Source organism: Geotrypetes seraphini, chromosome 3 (assembly GCF_902459505.1).
Source record: "Geotrypetes seraphini chromosome 3, aGeoSer1.1, whole genome shotgun sequence".
Classification (NCBI taxonomy): Eukaryota; Metazoa; Chordata; class Amphibia; order Gymnophiona; family Dermophiidae; genus Geotrypetes; species Geotrypetes seraphini.
The window spans coordinates 345,415,961-345,435,031 of NC_047086.1; the positions used below are offsets into that span (position 1 = coordinate 345,415,961).

Consider the following 19,071-nt stretch of genomic DNA (forward strand, 5'->3'; position numbering starts at 1 on the left):
GCAACTAATATGGATTTTAGTGGTTTTTGGAAATAAGCCCTTCAATTTCAGACACTTCCTGATGCAGTTGGAGAGCTGTGTGTCAGGTCAAATACAGCAGTACTTTCTTGATGAAGATAATGGATGAATATGACATTTGATCCAGAAGTATGATCATGAGCACTATTGCTTGGTCATTTAAAATGCTGAGCATTCTTTGTTTCTTTTTCTCCATCTGCTGATCGAGGGACATTACCTACAAGTTCTGGGCTGGGCTGGTAGGGCTAAAGAAAAAAAAATGATCAGGTAAGGCATGATTTCTCCTTTTTGTTTAAAGCAATCTGCTAGCTAGGGATTCCTAGTTGTAAGAATCTTCTATCTTGCTTGTCTTTGGAGAAAACACAGTTACTCGCCTATAGCAGGTGTTCTCCAAGAACAGCAAATTGGATATTCTTACATATCTGCTTATCTCTCTTGGGAGTTGAAGGTCCTATATGGCAGCAGCAAGCATCGTGCTACACTTCCAAAAGCTTCGAGAAAACAGGCTGTGCAGTCTCTCTCAGGATGACATTACCCACATGTAAGAATATTCATCTTGCTGTCCTCAGAGAACACCTGCTATAGGTGAGTAATCTTGTTTTATGTGAAAACAGGGAGGCCCAGTAGCAGTTTCAGTACTGTGGATCCTAAACAGCAGAAACCCAATATATCGCATAAGAGTCTAACGTTAAAATGATGCCATTTCTTATTGGTTCTTTTCCTTTCCTACAGACGTTTATGTAATCTCATTCATTCATAACCTCATCTTTTCTCCCTTTCCTTGTTTATGTTGTCTTTAATAGCCAGGTTCCCCCTACCCATCTTATCTTCACTCCAGTCTGATCTCCACTCCCAGCAACTTTGAGCACATCTATCACATGACTGTTAATTCTGCTGAAAAATTCCTCTGTCATGATTCCAAACTCCCTACCTATTCTCCTTCTCTGCATTCTGGCCCTGGTCCTCACAGGGTAGGCACAGCTCATCCCGGATTTTGCTATACTAATGCAGTGTGATTTTACTGCTTTCTGCTCTAATATGCTTGGAATTAAGCAGCTTTGCCCTGCCAATGTCATCTTGTTCATCGGGTGATTCACAAGCACACTGCATCGCTTCTATGCAGTTTTAGTCTGATGCGAGATTGTCCAACAAAATAATGCAAATAATTTTGTTTACAAGGGAAGTGCAAAACATTATTGAAAGTAAACCATTCTCAGACTACAGGTTTAATAGTAGTCTATAAAAATGTTTAAAATATCACTTTCTAACGGACACCTACATGTTCCACACTCAGAGCCAATCGTGGAAAATTCTTTGTTCTCAAACAGAAATAAGAAGGAAAGTTTCATTTCAAAAATAGCTTATTTTTTATTTTCTAGAGAAAAAAAGAATCATCTATGCAATTTGCTCAAAAAATAACTAAAGAAAGATACTACTGACTTGTCACTATTGCATTGCAATACTGCCTGTGTAGCAATTACACTTTTCAGTGGTTTGGTTAGATGTTAACCTGGCAGTGGTTCATGCAGACTCAAGGGTATTTTGTACTCATGTGCCTGCAAACCAGATTAAAAAAAAAGACATTTATCTTGGAGATTCCCTGTAAAAATCCACTGGCAACTGGTACAAGGGAATTACTTCATGCATTCTTTCCTGTCCATGCCCTGGATGCTGCTAAATTTCAGTACTAACAATATGCACACTGTCATCCAGCACGCATATGTTTAGCTTTATTCATGGGGTCAGAGGCAATGAAGACCTAGTAATAGACATGACTTTCGTTTCCCAGTATTTCTTTTCATATTTTAGGCCACATATAGTGAGGCATTTCTTGCATTGTCTGTCCATGTAAAAAAAAAAAAAAAAAACCTCTCAATATGTCTCACCATTTTGTGCTAACCCAGCTGACAGAAAGTTGTATTAACTTGTGTTGTCACCCATTGTATTTATTTGCTGTGTTTAAAGCAGTAGTTTGTATTTATTTTGTGCTTTGGTCATGACATTTGACTGCCTTGAGTTTTCAAGTGAAGTGGAGCAAGATGAGTAGGGATACAAGCCAGCTCCTACAGCTCACACCAAAGCCAAGCATAACAGCGCTATCTGGCAAACTTGATCTTGTTCAAATGTACACACACGCCCCTTTTACTAAGCCGCGGTAGAGGTTTCTACTGTGACCCAGAGCGCTAAATGCTCCGACGCTCATAGAATTTCTATGAGCGTTGGAACTTTTAATGCCTCAGGCCACAGTAGAAAACTCTACCATGGCTTAGTAAAAGAAGGATAATTTAGATTACAAAATAAAGCATTCGTAAGTTGACACTACAATGTTCTCGGCTTAATAAAAATTCTTCCTTTCTGTTTGGAGAAAATATTCTGCAGGTTTCCAGGCTGACTGCAGTTTCACTGAAATAGCTATTGTAGGTGGAGAGGGGAAGAATAAAAAGGAAAATCCCTTTCTTTTCATTATTGCAATAATGGGGGGGGGGTTCTGTAGTAACCATTTTTATTAAAAGTTTTGATTTGAAATGAATAGTTAATAGGCTGACAGCCCCTGTAATCACTGTATTTTATAAAATAGTTGTCCAGCTTTTTAGGGTTCTTTTTGTAGATAGGGAGATAGAGCAGCTTTTAAACTAGCTCATGGGAGGGAAAGGCAGCAATTACTCAGGAGCTAATATTTTTGGACTGAAATATTTTTTAATACTAAAATATTCTGAAAGAGAGGTTGTGATAAATGCATAAGTAACCAAGGAGCACTTAAATAAAGAACAGGCAGATAAATGATGCTAGTTTATCCCCATCAACTACTGGGATGGTTTTGAATATAGTTAAAAACATACTGAGTGTGAATGGCAGAAGTCTAAAAAAACAAATGATTGGTGAGTTAGAATATATGGCATTAAATGAATATATAGACATAATAGGCATCTTAGTACAGTGACATAACCAGGTGGGCACAAAATTTTCTCTGTCAACTTCTACTTCTGCCTTTGATCTGGCATATCTCTCCCAGTCTTTCAAACTGCGCCCCCTCCCCCCACTTCTATACACACTCTTTCAGGTCTACCTTTTAAAAACTTAAACTTCTGGAGGCTGCAAGCAGCAATTTACACATACTGGTCACAATGGCCCTCTGATGCAACTTCCTGTTCAGCATAGGTTGGACAGTGTCAGAGGGAAGGCTCTGGAGCCAGTGAAAAGAGCACATATGTGTCACTGCTCACTGCCAACTACATACAGAAGTGAACAGAAATTTTTGATAGGTGTACCGATGTGGGTGGGGCAGGTTTGAAAGGTTGGGAGAGATGCTGGGAGTCTTCAGCTGGCAGGTCTTGGGAATCCATGCCACACACAGAAAAAGTGTGCCACAGCTAGGCCTCTGTTGCAGAGGCCTGGAGGAAGGAGGATTACTAATGGGACACTCGTATCCAGGAATGGATGATGTCAAAATGATAGAGAAGTCCTAACCAGTCCAGCAACTGTGCTGCTGTGGATGGAGACAGGTCACCGAAAAGGAGAATATCACCTTGGTGTAGCAGGAAGTAGTCCTGTAGCCTGGACCTGCTCTCCCAAGGATACAATATCCTCTCAAAGAGGATGTATCTCTAGAAGCTTCTGCCTGGGAGTGAATGGTTTGCACAGCTATTTTAGGTAGAGATTTGATTATTAGACATATAAACTGGGTAGCTGGTGGATGTGAGAATCACTTGGTTACTTGCATACCTGATGCAAAGGTGGTGAACCTCACATATCACCTAGATAAGATTTTAGACAGTGCTAGAAAGGAGCAGGCTGTCTTTGATAACATATAAGTACCAATAGCGCAGGAAAATGTGGGAGGGAGGTTCTGGAAGCTAAATTTAGGCTCTTAAGTTGAAAGTTGAAATCCATATCCTCAGGGACAGTAATTTCAGAAGTATTTTACATGCAGGGCCTAAGAGGCAGGCAGATCTCCGGGGTCTTAATGTGTAAATGAGACAGTGATGCAAGGATGAAAGATTTAGATTTGTTAGGAACTGGATAACATTCTGGGAAAGTGAAAGCCTATTCCAAAAGATAAAATCCACTTGAACCAAGATGGAACCAGAATACTGATGCTAACATTTAAAAAGGAGATAGACCAACTTTTAAACTAGAACCTAGGAGAAAGCAGACAGTTTAAGTGTGCATGGTTCAGAGTGAGGAATCTTTGAAGGATGCAATCAAAATAGGGAATTAGGGCGTCACAATAGAAGGGTTACACTAAATGAAGAGCTAGGTATAATAGGCATCTCAGAGACTTGATGAAAAGAGGATAAACAATGGGACATTATGTTACTAGTGTAAAAATTTTATTGCAATGATAGAGTGGATTAAATTGGAGGGGTGGCACTATGGGCTCCTTTTACTAAAGTGCGCTAGCATTTTTAGTGTACATGAAATTACCGAGCGGTATGCTTCTAGAATAATGCCAGCTCAATGCTGGCGTTAAGGTCTAGCACACGCGGCAATTTAGCATGCGCTATTCCGCATGTTAAGGCCCTAACGCACCTTAGTAAAAGGAGCCCTATATGTTATGGAGGAAATTGAGTGTAACAGAATAAAAAATAAAGCAGGAAAAAGCAACATGGAATCTTTATGGATAGAAATTCCATGCACAAAGTCAAAGAGAATATTGGTAGGGTTATACTTCTCTCTGACAGGCCTAATCAAACAGACAGATGAAATGTTAACAGAAATTAGGGAAGCTAGCAAATTTGGCAACACTATAATAATGGGTGATTTTAATTACCAACTAACAAAATTGAGAATGAACAGAAAAATATATTGGAACATTCAATGAATGTTCAATACTATATTAGGTGGTCTCCTCTCTCCTTTACCACCCTACATCTTACCACAAAAGTATAAAATTACAGTGGAGAATAAAGACCTCAGAGAACCACTCTCAGCCTTCTCATAAATTGTTTTAGGCTAATATTCTACAATTATTGGTCTTAAAATAACTGATTTATCACAAGTTCTAAAAATGTTTTCATAGATTTGATATTACACACTAAAATAACTTGCAACAAGTCCCCCATTCTATGTTCATCATGCTGTATTATCAGAGTTCACTGAAGGATTTGAACATCCTACACCCTCTCTCCCAGCCAACACTCTTTCCAGTCCTCTTATTCACACTTAGACTCCCTCTGAGCCTTTCATCAACCACCCTTCCATTGTCTCACCCACCATATTCCCAACAATCCTCTTATTCATAGCTGCATCTTTGATTGCCTCACTGACATAGAGGTCTTAAACAAAATATTTCTTCACTCCCACCCACTCTTTCCTAGTCCCATTATATGAGAGTGAATCAAAAATTAAGGGTAATTGTTAAATTACACAATAACTGCAGCATAGCTAGCGAAATGCAACATATGTACTCGTACATTGCCTGTTGGATAGTTAGTCCACGCACAGTGCAGTGCTCGGCCTTTAGTTGTGCAGCAGCCACGAGGTCAGAAACATAGATGTTCCATTGCAAGATTGCACCATCGAAGGACAATGTGCAGTAGTAAACTTTCTTTGAGCAGAGGAAGTGAAAGCTGTGGAAATTCACCGTTGGATATTGACTCAGTATGGACATAGCACCATGAATCAATGAAAGGTTTATGAGTTAGTGAAAAGGTTTAAAGCGGGAAAAGAGGTATAACCGAGGAAGGCCATTCTAGTCGCCCATCGACATTTCGCACACAAGAGCACATTGACAGGGCAGATGCCTTGATTACAGAAGATCAAAGGATAACGGCGTCTCAATTGGCTGCAAATTTGGATATCATCTATGGATTTGCATTTGTCGTAATGCATGATGACTTGGGATACAGGGAAGTATGTGCACAATGGATTCTAAAAACAGCTTACTGATCTGCACAAGCAACAGTGTTTGGAAGTTGTGACCCAGTTCCTGGTATGAAGAAGATCTGAGTATTCTGGAGAGAATTGTCACTGACAATGAGACATGGGTGCATCATGGCGACCCAGGGGGCAAAAGACAAAGCATGATGAAGTAAAGAAAGTGGTGCGCTTCAGGAGCAGCTGAAAAACTTCTCTGCAAGAATGCAAAAGCTAGTTGAACGATACAACAAATGTGTCATCTTGTATGGGGACTGTGTGGAAAGCGGAATGTTCAGTTGCTCACAGTCACTTCTGTTAAAGCCATTAAATGTATTTTGCCTTTACGTTTTGATTTACCCTCTGCTTCTGCTTAGATCTTTGGTTAAGCTTTTAGCCAGTACACCTCTCCCTGTCCTTATTGGTTGCCAGTTCTGATCTGGCAATTTAAAACAGTAGCTGTGGTACCTCAGGCTGCTGCTGTTTCTCCTGCAGCTTGGTGTCAGTGACCCACAGGAACCAGGGTGAAGGAGAATTGGGATTGGCTGCTGGTGGTGGGAGTAAGAGAAGCACAGCCAATTCCCAACACTACTGCTGCTTGACCTGACCTAGTTTCCTGCAGGATTGACCTGATTTGTGTGAGGAAGGCTGGATTCTGCTGTCTTTTCCGCACTTGCAGAACTGCAGAAGACTGGAGCTAGTAATAAGGATTGGGAAGCAGGAGAGTTGAATCAGTTTCCTGTCGCAACTTTTGCTCTTCAGAGAGGCACTGATGCCAGAAAAGCTCTCAGAATTCCTGCTTCTTGGAGATGGATTGCTGCTGGATGCTGAAGTGGTGCTTCCAGCTCCTAGTAAAAGACTGAGCAGCATAGTTGTAGTCTTGGATCAGTATATAAAGAAAGTGTAGTTTTGTTTTCCAATTTGCTACCATTCTCATAGCTTCTATACTTTGTACTGCAGTATCAATGTGCACAGTGAGGCATCAATTGGACCATTCTACTTTGAGCACTTTATAAAATAAGAAAGATATTTATTTTAAAGGTAAGATTTGCCTCTTTATGAATGATACCAACATCTGCAATAGAGCAGACACCCCTGATGGTGTGAATAACATGAGGAAGGACCTCGCAAAGCTTGAAAAATGGTCTGAAATTTGGCAGCTAAGATCTAATGCTAAGAAATGCAAAGTCATGCATTTGGGCTGCAAAAACCAGAGAAAACGGTACAGTTTAGGTGGTGAAGAACTTTTGTGCACGGTTGAGGAGTAGGACTTGGGTGTGATAGTATGTGATGATATTAAGGTGGCCGAACATGTTGAAAAGGCAACGGTGAAAGCTGAAAGGATGCTAGGGTGCATAGGGAGAGGTATGACCAGTAGGAAAAAGGGGGTTTTGATGCCCCTATATAAGACTCTGGTGAGATCTCATTTAGAATATTGTGTACAATTCTGGATTGGCCACTATGAGAACGGGCTACTGGGCTTGATGGACCATTGGTTTGACCCAGTAAGGCTATTCTTATGTTCTTACTATAATGGTCAGTGGTCTTCGTCATAAGGCATATGGGATAGACTTAAAGATCTCAATATGTATACTTTGGAGGGAGAGGGGAGATATGATAGAGACATTTAAATACTGACATGGTATAAATGCACATGAGGCAAGTCTCTTTCATTTAAAAGAAAGCTCCAGAATGAGAGGACATAGGATAAAGTTAAGATGTAATAGGTTCAGGGGTAATCTAAGGGAGTAATCTAAGAAAATATTTTTTATACAGAAAGGGTGGTAGATGCATGTAATAGTCTCCTGGTTGAGGTGGTGGAGACAAAAGACTGTGTCTGAATTAAAGAAAGCATTGGACAGGCACATGGGATCTCATAGGGAAAGGAGGAGATTGTGGATGGGCAAACTGAATGGGCCATTTGGCCTTTATCTGCTGTCATGTTTCTATGGGGGGTTTTAAGCATTTGTAAATATAAAACTATAGTGATGCTATCTAATAAGACAGGAGTGTTGCCCTGGGTGTGTCTTATTGTACATGTGTCGGGATCTTCTTAATCATCTTGTAATTTAAACCTCACTTATGGTTGGAGTCTGAAAAGTCAAACATTCAAACAGCAACCACTTGCATTTTCTAGAATGGCTTGAGTTGATATAGAATTAGAAGAAATAAAACAAAAGGAATAAAGGTAATACCTTTGTTATTGGACTAACTTAGTGCATTGTTTGATTAGCTTTCAAAGGTGACCCGTCTTCTTCAGATTAGTATAATCTATACTTTCTTTTTGTTTTGTTTTACAGTACAATATTTCTTTTTATATTATCTCAAACTGTGGCTGTCACACCATTTTACTCTTAAGTTGCAAATACATAGTGAATACTGCCATAAACAAACACATTTCATAATCATTGAAGGAAACATTGGTCTTATTACTGGGATTTCTCTCAAATGTATCTTATGGCAAATAAGTTCAGTGAAATAAGATTTCATGGTCCTGAGATTCAGAGAGCTCTCAATTAAGCTTGAAAGCTCAGGAAATTAGAAAGTCTTGGAATAGGAGGTAATGTTCTTTTATGGATTAAGAACTAGCTGAAAGACAGAAAACAGAGAGTAGGTTTAAGTGGTCAATATCCTCAATGGAGAATGGTTTAAAGGTGGGGTTCCCCAGGGGTCTGTGCTGGGACCACTAATTTTTAACATATTTATCAATGATCTAGTGATGGGAATAACTAGTGAGCTAATTAAATTTGCCGATGACACTAAGTTGTTCAAAGTTGTTAAATCACAAGAGGATTGTGAAAAATTACAAGAAGACAAGGCATCAGAATGGCAGATGACGTTTAATGTGAGCAAGTGCAAAATGATGCATATGTGAAAGAGGAACCTGAACTATTGCTACGTGAGGCTGGGTTCTATGTTAGGAGTCACTGCCCAGGAAAAAGATCTAGGTGTCCTTGTTGAGGATATGTTGAAACCCTCAGTTCAATGTGCGGCTAAGAAAGCAAATAGAATGTTAGGAATTATCAGGAAAGGAATGGAAAACAAAGATGAAAATGTTATAATGCCCTTGTATCGCTCTATGGTACGGCCACAACTTGAATATTGTGTGCAGTTCTGATCGCCATATCTCAAAAAAGATATGGCAGAATTAGAAAAAGTACAGAGAAGGGCGATAAAAGGTTTGGGATGACTTCCCTATGATGTGAGGCTAAAGCGGCTAGGTCTCTTCAGCTTAGAGAAGAGACTGCTCAAGGGTGGAAAGGGTAGATGTGAATTGCTTGTTCACTCTTTCCAAAAATACTAGGAATAGGGGGCATACAATGAAGCTACTAAGTATTAGATTTATAACAAACCATAGAAAATATTTCTTCAAACAACATGTAATTAAACTCTGGAATTCGTTGTCAGAGAATGTGGTAAAATCAGTTAGCTTAACAGGGTTTAAAAAAGGCTTGGATAATTTCCTAAAAGAGAAGTCCATAGGCCATTATTGAGATGGCTTGGTGAAATCCACTGTTTATTCCTAGGATAAGCAGCATAAAATCTGTTTTACTACTTAGGATCTAGCTAGGTACTTGGGACCTAGGTTGGCCTCTGTTGGAAACAGGATACTGGGCTTGATGGACCTTCGGTCTGTCTCAGTATGGCAATTTTTACGTTCTTATGATTCAACTGGAGTCCTCTGAAAGATATTTTAATGTTGCTGGCACCCCAAGCAAGAATTGTCAAACTTCTTGAGCTCCATGGCACAAAACTGCTACCATGTGCCCATCCTCGTACCTGCCAATCTTGTGCTTCACAAGATAAGCCAATTGGTCTGCACCTTTGAAAATGATTGCTTGTGCTACTGATATTGCTTAGGTTTGAGGTCTGGTAGATGGTGACAAAGTTGTGATTGGGGACTCGAGAAGTCTGCTTGTGTTGGAATGTCCTCCTCATCCCCCAGAAACAGCATGATTTTGTCAGCAGGGAGAGGGCCTTCAAGAAATAGGAACATTTAAGCCCTAATTATCTCTATTTTAAAACTCAGCCATTTCTAATTTCCCTACAAATTGGAAATTAATCTGAGGAAACTTGCTAATACTGCCCTCTGCACACAGATCAAACAGATTAATTTTCGCCATCTGAATTTTTCTCTCAGTAGAATGCTCCAATTATGTATATTAGTCAAAAGTCCAAACCAATCAAATTCTTCTACAAATCTTAATGCTGAACAATCAACTTCTAATCAGTAAATGCTTATAGAGCCTTCAGAAGCGGCACTCCATGGAGCAAAAAGCCACCAATATTTTATGTAGTTACAAGCTGCTATCTTCCTCATCGGCTCAAGCATAAATCATTTAATATATCTTTTTAGCAATTATTAAATATGTCAGCTTTTAACTGCCTAGATTTTAAAATATTTTATCATTTATCTGAGTACTTCCGGTATGGCATGTAGCTCAATTTATACTAAATATCACAAATATACCGCCACCGACATGCGTGTTTCGTATGCAGGAACTGCTTCAGAACACGGTATTTTTAACTAATTTGATCTTTACGCATGGCGGGCATGAACGCTCCTCTCTGAGCGCCGCTTCTGAAGGCTCTATAAGCATTTACTGATTAGAAGTTGATTGATCAGCACTACTATTTGCTCTACAGAAGATTATGTAGAAGAATTTGATTGGTTTGGACTTTTGACTAATAACAGTGACTACCAGACCGCACATCTGATAAACATTTGACCAATTATGTATATATGTAATTTGTATCCTGTGTCTTCATTACAACAGGGAGGGAAAGAGATTCCACTTTCCAACACTTTTGTGTATAATGGGCAGGGTAACTCCACAGTTAGTCCCTTTGTGTATGTTTCTCTTTTCAGAACCTTCGGCCTCAGGAGAGTCGAACTATGTTCAGTGGCTCAGTCAGTATTCCGTCAATCACCAAGTCTCGCACGGAACCAGGTCGCTCCATGAGTGCTAGCAGTGGACTGGCAGCTAGTAAGTGACCCGTAGTGATTGATCAGGAAGTACAGATTCAAGGAGTACAGTGAGACCATGGAGGAATGATGCTTCCAGTAGCAGTTGTTCAGACTTGGTGTTATAGCTGTTATTAGCAAACATTTTTTTTAAATTCATCTTTGCAAACACAGAGGAGCTTAAGGTCTATTCACTTCTGCTTTAAAGATGTAACAAAAATTAATGTCCATAACTCATACACACAAAAATGAGAAGCCATGAATATGTCCATACCACATATCTTCTATAGACTGTTAGTGCAACAATCCTTCACAAAATTGTTTCTTCTCAGTCAAAATTTGTTTTATTTTTACCTAGGTGATTGTGTTTTCTACCTACACACATGATGATTTTTAGTAGTCTAAAACATTGAAAATTTACCTATAATGCATGGTACTAAATAAGTGTGCATTCTTCCAAACTATAGGGTCATCTGCCCAGAATGGCAGTGCACTGCAGAGGGAATTCTCAGGTGGAAGCTATGGGGCCAAGCGGCAGCCTATGACATCACCTTCTGATGGTTCATTGTCTTCTGGTGGAATGGATGCAGCGAGTGACACACTAGTGAGGGACTACGAGCGAGAGGTATGTGAACAGACATGGATAAGGATAGAATAGGAAACCTGTAACAGGTATTTTCTAAGAACTGCATAGTCCTCATGAATCCCTTCTACCTCCTTAGGCTTCTCCAACCTCCTCCCCCCCACCCTGCCACCACCACCATATGATAATTCCAAAAATCCTGCTGATATGTGAAGGAAAGCTTTAGCAGTTTACAAGGCATTGTTTACTTTTTCTCCAACCTGGACTCCTGTGGAGGATGACGTCCCATGAGTCGGGGCTGTTGCTGTTGTCAGAACATCTATTACAAGTGAGCAGTTTTGCGTTCACTGACAACCTCTGGCAAGATGTTACAAACACAGGCACATATAGCCCTATAGCTAGTATAAATTCCCATGCCTACATGTATAAAATATAATTTATACCTGTGCACGTGCATTCTGTCAAAACTGTGTCCATGCACATACTAACTGGCACAGTGCATACCATTCAAAGCATGGCATGTACTTTTCCTCTAGTCAGTATTCTCTAAGAGGTCATTTACTCATGTAAATGACTAGAATTCCAACAAAAGAAGAGGAGAAAATCCCTATGAATCAATATACAGACCAAAAAAAGTAGGGAAGAACCAAACTAACATAGAAACATGATGGTAGATGAAAAAGCACTTTTATTAGTCTGACTTGACACAGATCTGCATTTCAGAGTGGAGGCACCTGTCTCAGGAGTCAACAAATCAAACCAGATGGATATGGATACCAGTGCACAAAAGTTCATGCAGACATTTTACAAGATATAAAATATTGTATGCTACAGCTGAATTGCATGTTTCCAAAAAGCATAATCACAAGGAACATCTGTTGTTCAGACATCTTTTAAAAGGCCTGCATGAAATTTTGTGTACTGGTATCTATACCCATCTGATTTGATTTGCTGATTCCTGCGGCAGGCACTGCATACTGAAACACAGATCTGCCTCAAGTCCAGCTAATAAAAGTGGCTCTTACCTCAAGATACGAAAGTGTTTACACTGATCGTCGGCAACCCAGGAGTGTTTACGGACTTTAATTCAACATTGTGATAATCCATATGGTTCTCAACTAGCGAAGTATAGGACAACTTGGACCCCTGAGGAAGGAGTGTTTCTCAGAAACACGGATCGTGTTGGGTCTGGTCCCCCATGCACATGAGAGCCATCTTTTGGAAAATATTTTACTGTCTTTCTTTTTTTTTGTAAATCTTTATTCATTTTTATACATACAATAAGTGTGATAATACATAAACACATTTGCACAATGAGAATATCACTTAATATTTAGCAATAATACCAAAATATTTTACTGTCTTTCAATAAAGTTCCTGCAACTTGCACATTGTCCTCTGCAGTCTCTTTTTTTGCTTTTGACAATTTAGTGAATTATAGAGAGTGAGGGATCCCCTAGTCCTAAGGTCTCTCAGCTATTGCTAATCCCATCCCAAGAACCTGTTAGCTGATACAGCAGCCAGTGACTGTTGCTACAGCTTATGAAGGTAAACCCTTAAACTCTACTGGGAGTGTTCTCTTATTTTAAAAGGAGATTCTTTAGAGAAGGATAGGTCAGGTGAAGCTTTTGTGTGTAGGCAGGATTGTTTTATAAAGTGCTAGTGGTGAATGAGTTCTTATTGCCCACTGCCCATCTTTTGTTTTGCTTCGCAGGACTCGGATTCTCCTAGACATTCTACAGCTTCAAACAGCTCAAACCTTAGCAGTCCTCCCAGCCCGGTGTCTCCTCACAAGACCAAGAGTCTCTCGCTGGAGAGCAGTGACCAAGCAAGCTGGGACACATGAAGAGCTTCACCAGTGGGACCCAAGACCAGGATGGCTCCTCCCCACCCACTCCACTTCTCCTGCTTTCATTGCTTCTTTTCCCCCCTGCTCTGTTCAGGTGATCTGGGTGGAGGAAGAAAAAGCACCACCTTCTCCAGCACAGTGTCACAACGGGCGTTCACAAGCAGCAAGAAGCCAAGCCAAAGGGGTGGGAAAGGAGAATCACAGTAGTGTTTTGGTAACGTCGGTTTCAGTTTGAGTGGCTTACAACATTCTGAGTAATTCTCTCTCATCTGCCTAAAAGAAGGAGCTAGCATTTAAATAACAGGGTATACCCAAAGGTCTAACCTAGTGAGTAGAGGGTTAAAAGGATTACCTTAGTAGCCCACATTGCCATTAAATGTTTTGGCTGGCTTGATCTCCAGATCTCCAGTGGAAAGAGATTTAATAAGAGGTGCACAGTTGGTCAGCTGTTATTGACCAATGCCTGTTTGCTTGGTGCATTGTTCGCCAAACTACTCCAAATAATGCCTATTTTATAGGAATGTAGTATATGAAACACAGAAATCTATGAATAAAATATATGTGCATAAATAAATGAATAAGTAGACATAAGAGATGTCTATTTCAAGAGATCCTTGAACAGAAAACTCTGTTCTCCTTGCTTCATTGGTACTCCAGATCATGAGAGTTGCCAGCTGCTGTTAATGATGGAGGATGGGAGACCTGCTCCTTTTGTCTCACACTACTATGAGAAATTTCATTTTTTCTGTTTTCAATTAAAAGAATTGAAATCCTGATCCTTATTTAATCCAGCACAACCAGTTTTGTAAAATAATAATGTTGACCTGAGATAATAAGATATGACCTTTTCCATGTCCCCTAAGGTAGTTTCCTGTTCTAAGTTGCATGATAAACAAGAGCAAACCTCTCCCTGGATCTGTGATATACATCCAAGCCATTGACTGGAAAGGTGAATAATGAGAGTTGATCAGAGCTTCTGCAGCCCATTATCTCCTAAACCCTGTTACACTGCTGACCACATATTATCTTACCTTAGCTGCCGGATGCATTGCTCAGAGCGGCTTCATCTCAGTTTCACTCTAAAACATGGAGGAGCATGGAGCCGCTGAACTCAGAATTTGTAGTGGGGTTTCCTCATGTCTTCATTTCATTCTGACTCCATCAGGACAGTAACCAAATCACCTCCTCTCACCCCCCATCCCCGGCAGCTGTCGTCTTCATTTAACACTGTCCTTAAAACAGATTTATGTTTCTGACTGTTCTCCAACAGAGATTTTAAAAAATTCCAAAGTTAAATCATCTTCATCAGAGAAAAACGGGGCATGTGAGAGTAAAAAGTCGCTTTTTTTTTCCTATTAACATTTACCAGAACAAGGTGTCTTTTATCGTTCTTAGTCAGTCAGTCCAGCCTTCTCTTTTTGCAGTTGTTGACTAGTTAGTGTTCCGTGATTAGGAAGACCCAGGGAAAGGGTTGAGAGTTCTTGGAAGAGGACTCCTGCCTTGCTAGGAGTGCGAGCTGAGTTGGGACCAGTGCAGATCCTGTTTGGATGGAGAGCAACAGGAGCTCTGTCGTGTACAGGAGGTGACTGAAGCTCGTATTGCTCTTTGGTTCCTCACGTGGATATCACATATCGAACAGAAAACAAGTAGAGAGCAGTTGCAACCATTTTCAATGAAATGTCTGCCATTTCAGAATTCAATATTAATCAAACGTTTAAACATAATAAATAGTTCATTTTCCTCCACCCTGCCCTCTTATTAATAATGTGCTCCAGAGGTTTGTCTGGCCTGTGGTGAGTATTGTCCCTTCAGGAAAATATGATCTGCCTTCTTTTTGACAAGAAGCTATTGACACTCCTCATGCCGGTGTGTGTGACACAGATTGCACAGCTCAAAATGTGGTTGGGGGGGGAGGGAAGATTGACAGAGGATTTACTTTTTTACATTATGTTGTTTGTAAGTGACACTCGGTCTATTGCTTGGACCAAGAGTACACATTTTTAGCACAAACACTTTGTTGACATTTGTGAGGAGTTTAGCACCTTTTCTTAGCTGTATTTTAATGTTTTAAGGTCTCAAATGATCATAAGACTTTGGCAACTCGGGTAATGTTTAACTTGAACAAGAAAATGTGATGTGAGTTAAACGTATCTGTCAAAAAACAGTATAAAGAAACAGATAAAATGATGGCTGATTAAGGCCATGTGGCCTGTCTAGATGCTCATTCATACCATCTACTGAGCTCTAGAAATCCCTTCCTCTCCCTCAAAAATCCTCTAATAGGACCATAGAAAATGACAGCAGGTAAAGGGGTGCCGAAGATTCAAGATCACAACAAACACACTTTCTGGATACAAACATAGGATATTCTCACATAGTTCAGTCTATAAATGGTTTTACTTTTAAAGACTTTGGAAAAGAAGAAGTTCAACCATTAAATTGTCTTTCATTGAAACTACATTGCCTCTCTGTGCACCAGTTGTTAAGAGGTAAAATATTTTTAGTAAACATAAAAACACTGCAGTATATTTGTTTGGTGGGAAACAAAGATTTCAAGTTGACTGTTGAGTTATTTTCTGTTGTAATTACACTGATCTGTTCCCTCCTGGTAACAGGCTGGCCTGCCAGGATTTATTTGCTCCGAGTCTTTTCAGCTTCTAAAGCTCCTGGGACTAGCTAGAGGATTCGTCGTTCATCCCTTTTCTTCTAGTGACATGGTCCACAAATGCTGCTTTGCAAAATGCTAGAATAATGTGCAGTTATCTTACCTGTTCAGCATTCAGATCCCTGTCCTCTCAGACAACATGACTGAGCAAAACCTTGTTTCTGCAACTTCAGGGAGGTCCTTCACGTCTCAGCTTCCCAGGCAGGTTTGGCAACTTTCAGAACAGCAAAACTTTACTAGTATCTATGAGTATGTCCTCGGTATTTACTTAGCCCTGGCTGTTTTCATTGCCACCTAAAATACTTCTTATTGGTCATAATGAGGGAATCTACTTGGTCAGTAATAGCTTTCTCTTATCTGACACTTATTTCTCGGCAGAATTGTTTTGTATATAAGATAAGGTTGTGAGAAATGTTTACAAAACTAGGAATGTTCTGAAAGAGTAATAGCCATATGTTTATCTCATCATCATGATGACTGGCCATGTCATGACATAGGTCACAGAACTGTGAGTCTGGAGGCCCTGGATCAGAATATGTGTTCCATGAAATGTCGCACAACTTCCTGTGTTTAAGCTCTCTGTAAATGGGACATTTCAAAGTGTGAATTATCTTCTACAGTGCTTAATGGTGTTATAGACATTAACATTATTACCTAATACACCTTAATGAGAGAGCCTTGGAGAATCAAATGCTGGGATTGTGGCAAATTATTGTCTTGTTATGGAAACCAATCATCTTGCAAATCTGCACATTTTTAGTTGATGGCTGACTCTGCAGGTCTGGTTGGATGCTACTGGGAGCACAGAACTGGTCCTCTGTCAATGGTCATGGCTACCACAGCTAAGTAGAGCTTCAGTTTAATAGCAAGTTGTAGCTGACTTTGTGAATTTGTGTGCAATAGGGCTCCTGCAGGGTCCTTCTCTGATACAGTAGAATGCCCATGTAAAGCTTTTTTCATACCTATGAGGTAGCAAAAGATGATTCATTCTGTCCTCACTCACATTCCAACAATACGTGCTTAATACATGCTCAGAATCAGAACTAAAACCTCCACACAGTACAAGTGATTAAGCTGTAATCCTTTCTGGAGGGCAGCATTTTTTTTGCAATGGTAGAAAATTGACTGCCAAAGGTTCTGTCTCCAAGTACCCCAGCAGAATGTTATGGGTTAGGTTCAGACTTAAAAATAATTTGAGAAAAAGAATTTAGGATTACGTACAACAGTAGCCCAATCCAGAGTGCACAATCTGATGGATTAGAGCTAACCCTTGTATTTTAGACCTGAAACCTGTTAATGCCCACCAAAATCTCATACTTTATTATTCCTAGGGTCAAATACCCTGCCCAGGCAGGGTCACTGCTCTTATGAAAATTTTTTCCTTTCTTTTTTAGGGATGATATTTACAGAAGAATCCTCCCATCTTCTAAATAGGTAGTTTTCTATCTAAAGCATTGTCTTTGTGCCTGTCAGTTTCATTGCTTGGAATCAAACACATGGTACATTAGCTCTTATTTCCCAGTGGGTTGGGTCTGATCTAACATGAGGGATTTCTCTAGTACTGGACATGGAGGCAGCACCACCCGCTAACAGCTTCAAATGTCAAAAACTGTTAGGCGAGGATTTTGTGCTTTGCACATTTTCTAGTGTGCAGGACTAGAAATATTTCACTTAGGTTTTGCTAAATGTGCTATCTCCAGATTAATCATTTCATTCTAGAGTTGGAGCTGCCAGTTCCCCTCTGTATTTAGGGGAAAATGTTTTCATTTTTATTTTCCTCTTATGTTCAAACAATTTTCCTATCCATAGCATTTCAGTGGAGGTCCCTCACAACAGATTTTGTATGCTGAGAATCTCAGCGTGTTCGATTAGGTGAGAAGGAATTACGTTGTCTGCCTCATTCTGTTCTCTTGAGCTTCCCGTATTTTTCCCTATGTCGTTTTCTCAGACTTGTAGCCACCGCCAGGGATCCTATAACAGAGGATTTTGGCACTTAAGCTGCATATCACTTAGTAAGCATTTCAACCCAGCTTTTATGACTTTTGCCATGTCATTTGCATTTAAGGGATTCGTGACCATTTTCTTTCTTCCCATCCAGGGATAAAAAGCAAAGAAAAAATATTTCCTTTCAGAAATGAATTGATAAACTGGGACACAATATGGTTAAAATACGCCACAAGAAAGGAACCACTGTTGGTATTTCAATTAAATTTTACTGCATTTTTATGTACACTTTTCATATCATTTATTTTAAAAATAATATTTTTTAGGGTTTTTTTTTCATTGTAATATTATTGTACAGTTTTGCATGTCATAGGTGTAATCACTTTTTGTTCTAGAGTATAAAAGCTGCCAGGTTAAGGGGGAGGAGGTCTTGTTTAGCCTCTTAACGCTCTGTATTTTATTTTATTTTATTGTATTTTATTTGATGTTTCAGTTTCTGCCCTCCATGTTGTAGGGACTTTGTAAGAGATTCCATGCTACAGATCAATGATGTAGATTCTTTTGCACAGAAATATTTAAGGTGGCTGGTCAATAATGTAGTAAGAGACTAACCACCAATATTTTATGTTGGAAACACACTTAATAAATATTAACCCAACTTTGATGTATTGCAATAAAACAGGAAACTGATAGCAATTTTGCATTGTGCTTTTGTTCATACACTGTGGGGGGAGGGAAAGGAAGGGCAGCAAGAAGTGCAAAAACCTTGATCTAGTTGAGCGTCTTAGCATTTTTAGGATGAGTTTCCTGAGCTTCTGCCAAAGAAGCACATCTGTAATTGTAAACTGGTATAGCAATCTTTAGTTACTTACTACCCTGCCTTTCTTTGTACATGTCAAAATGATTTACAATGCAATAATAAATGCAAATTAAGGAAAGAGAGAACACAAAAAACGAAAACATGAAACAATGGCTATAAGAGTGAAAAAAAAAGTCAGACATAGATACAAGGAAAAACTTAAGACAACTTCAGCCCAAATAATAAGTCGTGAAATCAGCAAACATAACTGATTGTATATCTATCATGAGAGGTGCACAGTAGAACTAGGATGCTTCGCTTTACGTCCCAAGTTCTGGTGTCATCTCACAATTAGCAATACGAGCTGCATCCACTGCCAGACATTGTGAAG

At 39.6% G+C, this 19,071-nt stretch overlaps 1 protein-coding gene across 2 annotated transcripts in view; it reads left to right on the plus strand.

Annotated features, from left to right (window-relative positions):
- The window catches only part of CDC42BPA (CDC42 binding protein kinase alpha), a 488,866-nt gene extending 470,293 nt beyond the window's left edge, over positions 1-18,573 (plus strand). Inside the window, exons 35-37 of one of the 2 annotated variants that reach the window (XM_033938546.1) lie at positions 10,745-10,862; positions 11,308-11,465; positions 13,138-18,573. In XM_033938546.1, coding sequence (XP_033794437.1) covers positions 10,745-10,862; positions 11,308-11,465; positions 13,138-13,269 — 408 coding nt within the window. In that variant the 3' untranslated portion in view covers positions 13,270-18,573. Of the gene's footprint in view, positions 1-10,744; positions 10,863-11,307; positions 11,466-13,137 lie in introns of those variants that run through there. The other variant, XM_033938547.1, reaches the window with a different exon arrangement.
- The last annotated feature ends 498 nt before the right edge of the window (positions 18,574-19,071 follow it).